The sequence below is a fragment of the Pelmatolapia mariae genome, linkage group LG10_11 (genome assembly GCF_036321145.2).
Source record: "Pelmatolapia mariae isolate MD_Pm_ZW linkage group LG10_11, Pm_UMD_F_2, whole genome shotgun sequence".
Taxonomy (NCBI): domain Eukaryota; kingdom Metazoa; phylum Chordata; class Actinopteri; order Cichliformes; family Cichlidae; genus Pelmatolapia; species Pelmatolapia mariae.
In genome coordinates, this window is record NC_086236.1 from 33,592,767 (window position 1) to 33,602,569 (window position 9,803).

General features: G+C 38.7%; 1 protein-coding gene across 1 annotated transcript; it reads left to right on the forward strand.

The window, feature by feature from the left end:
• The first annotated feature begins 1,040 nt into the window (after nucleotides 1-1,040).
• capns1a (calpain, small subunit 1 a) lies at nucleotides 1,041-9,422 on the forward strand. The gene is made up of 11 exons (XM_063487598.1): nucleotides 1,041-1,146; nucleotides 2,111-2,167; nucleotides 2,266-2,302; nucleotides 2,402-2,494; nucleotides 3,738-3,795; nucleotides 3,975-4,039; nucleotides 5,098-5,166; nucleotides 5,919-5,997; nucleotides 6,992-7,108; nucleotides 7,207-7,265; nucleotides 7,374-9,422. The coding sequence occupies exons 2-11, from the start codon at nucleotides 2,121-2,123 to the stop codon at nucleotides 7,398-7,400; spliced, it is 651 nt and encodes a 216-aa protein (XP_063343668.1). The 5' UTR covers nucleotides 1,041-1,146; nucleotides 2,111-2,120; the 3' UTR covers nucleotides 7,401-9,422.
• The last annotated feature ends 381 nt before the right edge of the window (nucleotides 9,423-9,803 follow it).

Consider the following 9,803-nt stretch of genomic DNA (forward strand, 5'->3'; position numbering starts at 1 on the left):
GTCAACATACCTCCCCCCCCCCAAACACAATCCAGTGAGGGGCACTGTAGGTCCAGCCATAACCTTGTAGAAATCCTGTAGTCTTTTCAAAGTAAATGCCATCCAGATTGTCAGATAATTATTTGTGCCAGGTTTTACTGTTTTGTTTTTAAAAGAACCAATACAATTACCAGGGCCCAGACCTCAAAAGCTGCCTTTCCTCACTGCCTCACCAGTTCCCTTACCTGTTAAAGTAGGTGAGCATGGCATGGCTGCTTCTATCACTGTTTTCACAATACACACCTTTTTTAGGTGTGCTATATGTGCCATATCATGACTCAGAATGGGAAGTAGATTACTACATTAGCAACCACTACAACCAAGTAAGTGTTCCAGTTTCACGAGCAGGAGCTCTAGGTGTATGGGTTTAGAAGGTCACTGGCAAATACCAGTCCTCCAAACTGCAGTCTGGGAACCACATACAACAATAATTACAACAATCTGTTGGAAGTCTTTAGACCTTATAAAAAAAACAAAAAAAAACTTCCTCCGCCTTTTCAAGGTAAACCTTCTTTTTCGATTCCTGCCCCACCCACTTCACAAATGAGAAGCGGCAATGTTGATCATGTGATTTTACAGTTAGGGCTTTGCAGGGAAAAAAAAATCCTGGCATCAATGTATCATAGTTTATCTGTCTTAGCGTTGATGCTCAGTGTCTTGAATTATTTTTGACTGAGATCCACAGTCCATCAAAAACAGTATACAAACAGAGCTAATTTATGGAAAAATGTGTTTCTATGTAAATACAATTCGTTAAGTAGCTAATACAAGGGAAGTGGTATTTTCATGCTTAGTTATGACATTATGCGTGTCTGATAACAAACACAAGATAACGATTTGAAGGTACGTCATAAAACGCTGTTAGTATCACCAAGTAGTATAAAGACAGAAATCATTTGTATTCCATCATACTGAATTTGGTAAAGCGTGTACGATAGGAACCCGGAACACAGGCGGAAATAAACCACCAGCCCTCCTCCTTCCTCCGATGTGTGGTCGTCAGTTGGGGCGTGTTGAAGAGCACCTCCTACCAGCTGAGTTAGTGGAAGTCACGCAAGCCTGCCCAAGTATCCTGCGGTCAACTTTACAAAGCTTGCTGCCTTACAGGTAAATATACATTAAACGTAGTGATTTAATACAACAAATGAAAACAGTTCGGGTTTAGTTAAGTGTCAAGTTTTACTGAATATGACGGCTATGTTTACTCGTGTAGCTGAATTAGCTCAGAGCTAAGATAGCAAGAGTAAATCAGCTGCTTTCCAGTATATCGTTAGTTTAAGTGCGTGCTGCGAAGTTACGAGTTTTTAGTTTTTACACGGTATTTTAACGCCACTGAGCAGCTGCAGGGCGAATAACAAGCTGACCTGAAACAGTGCTAGTTTTGAAGCATAACGCTACATAGCATGCGGATATATATTCAGTTTGCGTCGTTACCTAACCACACAATCTAGCAGTGCTGTTTAGAGGGGGACGTTTTACTGACTAGACCCCTCATATATGTTCAGAGATGTCATTATCGATTTGCGAAGAACAAAGATAACTTTTCAAATCTCATCCCGTTTTAGTCTGGGTGCGTCATGGATTTTCTTCCATATCAGGAAACATTTTAACAGGGTCTTTTGGGTGTGTCGTTAATTAATGAGTATATGAAGAAAACAAACAGTGTGTTAAAAACTACAGTGTTTGTGCGTCTTGATGCATGCTCAATCATTCAGGTAATTCAATCTCCAAAAGTTGATTCTGTTCATCTGGACGTAGCGTTTTCAGTGGGAGAAACGTTTCGTCACTCATCCAAATGACTTTTTCAGCCTCAGCTGACTGCAGGTTTCCCCAATCTTATAAACAGTACATTTGCATAATGACTGAAACCAGCCCACTGAAGGAACAATGGGCTGGGAGGTCAGTTCCTTCATCATAATTATGCAAATTCTCATGACCATTGATCAACAACCACTGATCAAGAGTGTGATACGTGTGATTCAGTGTTTGTGAAGGGTGTCATTCATTGTACCGTGTGTTTATATATTTATTCAAGAAAAACCAAATAAATATTTGCATTTTGCATTCACAGTTGACAGAAGATGAATTTTGTCAAAGCGATTATTGGAGGCATCATTGATGCTGCTGGGTGAGATTCTGAACAAAGTACCAAGTACCAAGTAGGCAAAAATTTGGTCGGTCTGTTGGTCTAACATCTGCTTTTGATCTCTGCTCCTGCCTTTGTAGCAACATCGACCCAAACCAATTTGTGCCTTCTCAACCCGTGAGTTTACATCGTTTCATCACTGCCCATCACTTCTAATTTTTAGATTGGTGATTGGTGATAGCATTTCTAATATTTTCTCGGGCATCTGTCCCACAGCCTCCACCACGCATGCCAGTTACGCATGCAGCACACAATGAGAGTGAAGAAGAAAAGCAGTTCCGCAGAGTTTTCCAGCAGATTGCTGGAGATGTAAGTGCAATGCCTAGTTATGCTTCTCTTTAAATCTGTTGCTTTTTTTTTTTTTTTTTTTTTGCAGTAATCTGTTTCATTTTTAATGTGAAAACATACAATTGTAATTTAGTGCTAAGAAGTATGACCAGAAGATTGTATTATGGTGTTTTGGTTTGGTTTTTCTAACTTCTGGGATTCCCTGTTTGCTTTTTGTTGACATTAATGTTAATGTGTCCAGCAGAACTGTCAGTTGCAGCTTAAAAAAACTCAGTTTGAACTTAGACTATTGCATTTTTCACACCTGTTTTATTTCTTTTTTATTGACTGAATAATTACCTTTTCCTCTTCTGACGGGTGTACTATGAAGCTAAGTTTATGGCTTCGCAAACTGAGTTGAGCTTAAAGAGTTTTCTGTGTCCCAAAAGTGTTCAAAATATATAAATGTTTTTATATGTGACTCTAATCTGCTGCTAAGAGCACACACCAAGAATACTTGTTTAGTTAGAAAAAATAATTTCACTTTGATCTACTGACATAATAAAGCTAATAAAGATAACTCTTTAGGTCACTATCCAATAGGCTAATTAAATTGGATACATTTAAACATTTTAAGTTGCAGCGCTCTAATGGGCAGCTGGCACTGCAGGCCTTAAAGCTGAAGGCTCTCCCTCCCATTCTACTTTTAAACTCTAGGAACCACAAGTAGTCTGAGAGTGAAGTGCTCTGTTGGGACAGTATGGTACTACAACCTCTTTAAGATATGATGGGGCGAGATTATCCACGACTTTGTATGTGAGGAAACGACTTTAAATTTAATTAAATTCAATCCCCAGCTGGAGTTTTAGGTTTTGCTGGGCCAGCTAAGGCAAAAAAAAAAAAAGCCTGACTGTGTTCACAGTAAACCCGTCTGTCATTGTGGAGGAGCTGCTTGAGCTCCACCCACAATGCCTGTTAACCTGTTAACTGTTAAACAGTTGACAAGCTCCTCCCTCGGTCATGGGTTGTTTTGGAACATCTGTTATACTGTTGCTGAATTTAGCCCCAGAGCCCTTCCCAGTGGATAAAAGAGTGTGCCATGTTATGCAACTTTTGAAAAACTCATCTCATTAAAAAAAAAAAAAAAAAAAAAATCAAACCTATACATCAGGTGTATGGCCCAGCAGTAATATGGATATTGTTTTGGTCATTTAGCTAAACCATACAGCTGTGTCTCTGCAGGTTTCTTTATGTTTTTTAATGATATTCCATATTTGTCATGTAGGATATGGAAGTGAGCCCAAACGAGCTGATGAACATCCTGAACAGAATCATTGCAAAGCGTAAGATGTGTCTGCATTTGTCATACTTATTTTCATTATGCTTATGATTCAATTCTTCAGAATACATATACATTTTAGGGTCTTTTTTCTTTTCTTTTTTTCTTTCTTTCTTTCTTTCTTTCTTTCTTTCTTTTTTTTTTTTTTTTTTTTTACTAATAGATTTTTTTGTTATGTTTTAGATCATGATCTGAAGACAGATGGTTTCAGCATTGAGTCTTGCAGGAGCATGGTGGCAGTCATGGATGTATCTTTTCCTTCATTAGTACTCTGTGTGTTTTATATAATCTGGGTGACAGTATTGAACTGTCACTGACAGCAAAATTTTAAAAAATGATGCAGAACAAATAGAAACAGACAACTAAAGTGGGAATATGTTGGCTCAACAGGTCCATTCATACCTATGGCTTACTAAGACTATGGACCAAATAAAACCTTAAAGCTGCAGTGGACTGAAATCCAGAGAAAACCCCAAAAATTGAAGCCTTCATACACATTTTCTTTTACCCTCTCTGTTCTAGGCCTCTCCCATCACACAGTTCATATCTGGGTAAAAGTAAAAAAATGACACTAAGCAATTATACAATTTAAAACGGCAACTTTACAAAATGCAGAAATGTTGCTTTGAACATGTCTAAATATGTCTTTTGAAAACGACTTGAGCACTGTTAAATTATATATACAGAAGTGTGTTAGTTAAAATCTGAATGGCCTATTGAAAGGCAACGAAACTGTTCATTTTAGTTCATTTTTAACAGTTCAAGGTGGTCTGGTAATATAGCACCGCACATGGCACTATAGGTGACACACGTATAGGCACGTTATAGTTCACTGGGTTGTTGTAGTATGACAGGAATGACTGCTCATCTCTGCTGTCCGCAGTTGGCTGTTTGACAGGGGTATATATTATATAATTCTGTTCGTTGTCCTAATTGAACAATAACAAAAAGCTTTAGCTATTCCTTCATGTATTGCTAAGTTGTGGATTTAAAAAACATCTGACGGACTCAAACTTAAAGACTTTTTTTCTCCTGAGCCAACATAATGTTGTAGCAGTGGATGGGGAGGATTAATCACATTAAAATGTTTGGGAAGTTGAACACTGAGAGGACCACAAAGTTTCAGCTGACATTCTTATTTGCATGTTTATGAAAAGAACAGTTAAATGAGATCTTTGTAATATGTGGTGGATTCCCTACTGAAAAGGCATGTTGAAAACCCATTGTGCAAATACTGTGCAAGTAACTTCGCAACTATTTGCTTAACTGGAGAAGCTGTTGTCTTTTGGCCTTAACGCTTTTTCAGTCTGACAGCACCGGAAAACTTGGCTTTCATGAATTCAAACACCTCTGGGACAATATAAAAAGATGGCAGGCAAGTACAGTTTCATTTTATTTATCCTGCACATCTGTTTCTCTGTTGCACAGTTTAAGGCATTACTGTGGCCAGGCTTAACCATTTACAGCGGGGGGGTCACAGAAGAATTAGTGGCTTAACCTCCTAAGACCCAAACTCTTCCACGGCATGCATTTTTAATTTCTCTTTGATATTTGGTCACATTGGGGCCCGATGAATGTAAAAACAAAGAATTACCAGATTTTATTTATTTTTTTTACCTTATTTTTGTTTTGAGCCAAATATGAGGATATTCATTTAACATTTTGATAGAACAGTAGCAGTATAATGTCCTCGTAAGTGGATATCAGGCCCTTGTAGAGCAAAATTCAGTATTTTGGTCTAAATAACCCAAAATGTGATGTCCACATATGTGGACGCCAGGTCCTAGGAGGTTAAAGATTATACAGCATCAGCTGCTTAGGCGGTCTGATTTGAATACACAGTGTGCCAAACCTCTCCCTAATTTGGTTAGCCGCCATGTTTTTACAACATAGAAATGTGATCTGTATGATTTTTATTTTTATTTTATTTTATTTTTTTAGTTTAGTTGAAGGAGATACAAGTTGTAACTTGTATATGGTAGTGATTGAATTTAAACCTTTATGGCTTGGGAGTTGTGAAAGCAGCTGTTTTCATTTTTTTCTTTTACCCTTTCTAGGTTGTCAGTGAACTTACCAGGAAACTGTGTTGCCACAAATGTTTTAAATGCTTCTATTGTTCCTATTTAGGGAGTGTACAAGGCCTATGACTCAGATCACTCCGGTCTCATTGGGGCAGATGAGCTGCCTAATGCTTTCAGAGCTGCTGGTGAGGATTTTTCTGTTCTTCTGCATTGTTCAAATGGTTCCACAGCACTTCACAAGAATGAAGGGAAAAGATTTACTTAATCCTCTAAGAAGAGGCACTGGAAAAACAATACCTATGCATACAATAACTGTTGTATGTATATGCTGTTAAGGTTTGTGTTTAGTTTAATAAGCCAGAAACATTTTGAGGCTTGGTTTAATAATTAGTCATTTACAACGCCAGGTCTGAAAAATTTAGGACACTGTATAAAATGTAATGAAAAACAGAAAGCAGCATGTTCACAATAGAAGATTGAAAATGTCAATGGAATGGATACAGTATGTAGACTCACATTGTTTCACTTGCAAGGCCTGCCCTAAAGATGAAGACGACTGGATGGGAGTAAATAAAACCTGTATTTACCTTCAGCACCGATGGTGCCTCTCCAAATGTGCAAGCTGCCAGTTCCATAGGCACTAATGCATACTATCAGAGAGGCAGATTTTTGAACCAATCGCTGATAATAATCCAGGTGGTCTCTGCTCTTTAGCCCAGAGGATGTGGGGAGTTCCTTTAAGCATCTTAAAGCTTTGGCTCAGAGAGGAGCCAAGCTGCATTTGTAGATGGTGCAGTTCACAGGCAGTGATTTCTGGAGGTGTTCCTGAGCGTTTGCCATCATGGCTGGTTTTTTATTTAAATCATGGACATCCAGTATTGATTTGTACCCATGCACACAGGTATATTTTTCTGAAAATGATACATTTGAGTTGAAACATTTGATATATCTTCTATGTTCTGTTGTGAATAATAAAGGGGTTTCAGAGCTCTGCAAGTCATTAGATTCAGTTTTATTTACATTGAACAACTTTTTTGGAATTGGGGTTGCACTGTGAGTAATGAGTATCAGGCCACTTGTGTCGAGATATAAGCAGCACAGCCTTATCCAGACATAATGCACATGTACCCGTTGTTGTACTGTTTAATTGTAACACACAGTTGTGCATCTCTTCGTTAGGCTTCCCTCTCAATGGTCAGCTGTACCAGATGATCATTCGCAGATACAGCGATGAAAGTGGAAACATGGATTTTGACAACTACATTGGCTGTCTCGTAAGGCTGGATGCAATGTGCCGTAAGTTTCATTTTAAAGACCAATCACTAAATTAATTCTTTATAGTTTAGTGTGATAGGAATGATTGACTCGGAAGTTTAATACCTGTTCTGAATCAGGTGCCTTCAAAACCTTGGATAAGGATAACAACGGGACCATCAAAGTTAATATTCAAGAGGTAAAGTAATGTCAGTTGTTGTTTGTATCAGTGGGTTTTGACTTCAGTTCAGACCGTTTTAAAGTATTTGACTGGTTGTTTTGTTCTTTGCTCTTTGTGTCTTTTCAGTGGCTCCAGCTCACCATGTACTCTTAAGTCCAGATCATGTTTCTCCGGCTTGTTTCATGGAACCACTTTGTTTATATACACAATTCGAGATATTTAGATCATCATCCCAATAACTTCCTGTGTTAGCAAATCCCTTGTGCGTGCAGGCTTATTTTCACAATTGCATGTTAATGGAAATGTGTGGTGGCATTCTTCACAGCTCTTAAAACTTACACGAAAGATTGGAAAACACTGTTAACAAAGCTGCATGCAGAATGCTGCCCATAGCTGACGACGATCAAAGGTGAATGCTACTAAACGCTTTGGACAGCTGTGAAACCACATAGTTGTGTAAAAGTGATAGTATGTTGAATTGCTGCCATTTTTTGGCATTTTCTTTTGATCTTCCTCACACCCCAGATTTCTAAATGGCACAAGAAGATCCTGCTTCTGACGCCCTGGGATTTGTAATTTAAAATGTAATGTGAAAGTAGTATTGCTCTTTGTCTGGGGCTGATTTGACAATCACCATATCCTAGAGAATTGGTAGAAACATGTTTTTGCTCATTGGTTGTTTTTATCCTAAAACCTGATTGTCAGCTGGCTTTTTTTTCCTTCTTTTTCTGCCTTTTAACTCCAAACCTTGCTGGGAATGCACCTGTGGGCTGCACAAGTGTTGTAAAAGACACACAAACCTCCTTCAGGTGTCACTTTATTAAAGATGTGAGTTCTGTTCTCTGAGCACAGGTCAGCTGCGATGTGGTAGACTAGGCATCGCACACCTCTTTCCACCCGTTCTACTAGATTAGATCTTTCTAGGAATTGTGTGGGTGTGTGTGCGCTGACTGCTGTGTTGACAACTCTTTGTGGCTGCTGTTAGTTCTGTTACACCTGTTGGGGCAGGTAGCCTATTTCATTAGTAAACATGTAGGTCTTTAGAATTTCATAAATTCTCAGTAGTCCCACCCAGTTTCATCCTGAGCAGAGGACAAAGCACAGTTGCAGCAAAAAACCCCGAAAGGCAGCTCACACCTAGCTGAATGATGTGTCACTCTGAAAATTCCTTCCAGAAGAAATTATGTAGAGACATTATTATTATTAACAAATAAACACCTTTCCATTGACCTGCTCTTATCATTGCTGTCACTCATGCAGCTAAACCAAGAGGTGTTTTTAGGTGTTATGGCTGAAGAGAGACCCCATACAATGTAACATGTGGCCACATCCCTTGCAGTTCTAAATGTTATGGGTGTGTGTCTAAGCAAGCAGGAGCAACAGGATAAACAGGCTGTCAGTCTGTGCACACCCATGCAGCTCAGAGAAAGAGGTTTAATTTTATAAAACAGGTATGTGCACCGTATCCTTGCTGAGACTCTGCCATGGAAGAGACCGCTGATGTTAAACTTTTCAACCTTGGGTTATATTCAGCATTTGTGAAACCAGCCCCAGCTCCTCTGACTGTAGATTTGTGCTCACTGAGACTGTACTGGCTCACAGATTTGTGTTTGCTGGTTAAGTTAGGCAGATGTATGAGTTACAGCACTGTAGGAACACACAGCATGATTTATTGATTTCTACACTCCATTCTTTTGCATCATAGACTGTTATTGCATCTTATCACTATCAGAATGCCTTTTACGGCCACTAGATGGCTACCTGGTTTCTAAACATATAAATCCTGTACTTTCTGGGTCCTGCACTTAATGGTAAGTTAATGCAACGACCCAACATAGCTGACTTTATCTTCCATCTATAGTAGTAATGTACATTAAAATGTGAAAGGTGTGAGCTTTGCTCGAAAGGCTAATGTGCCATGTTTTCTGTTTGAAGTGAAAGTCTGCCATAGCTTTCTGTGTCTCAGCTTTCTGATCATTTATGCCTCCATTAGATGATGCCAGCATAGTGTGTGAGCTGATGCTGTATGCCACTAATGCATGAAGCCCAAAGTGAAATGCCATTATTAAGAGGTTTTAATCCTGCAGCTCTTTATGCCACAGCCATTAAACTGTTATTGAATTTGCTTGATAAATGACCTGTACTGCATTTGGAATAAAAACATCATGTTAAATACGTCAGTCTTATTATTGGTGTACTGCTGACAAATACTCTGCGTGGGTTATTAAAGAGTGACGCCTTGGTCAGTTTAAAGCAGAAGATAATCAGTGATGGATGTTTTGTAAACGGCTTCAAAATGATCTTAGACTCTGAAAGTGGAAACAAAGTTCTGTAAAAACCTATCCTTCTGTATACTGTATGTGGCACATCATCTTCTGGTTTTCATGCTTGTATTTGAACAAAGACACGCTTCTTGTTTGGAAAACTGTTTAAAATGCATTTACTCTAAGGCAGAGCTGTCAGACTCACTCACTTTGATCTTAATGTCTCCGTTTCCTAAATGTTGAATGCATAAAATTGCAGAAAAAATTCTGGTAAGTTATTGCCCGGACCTTT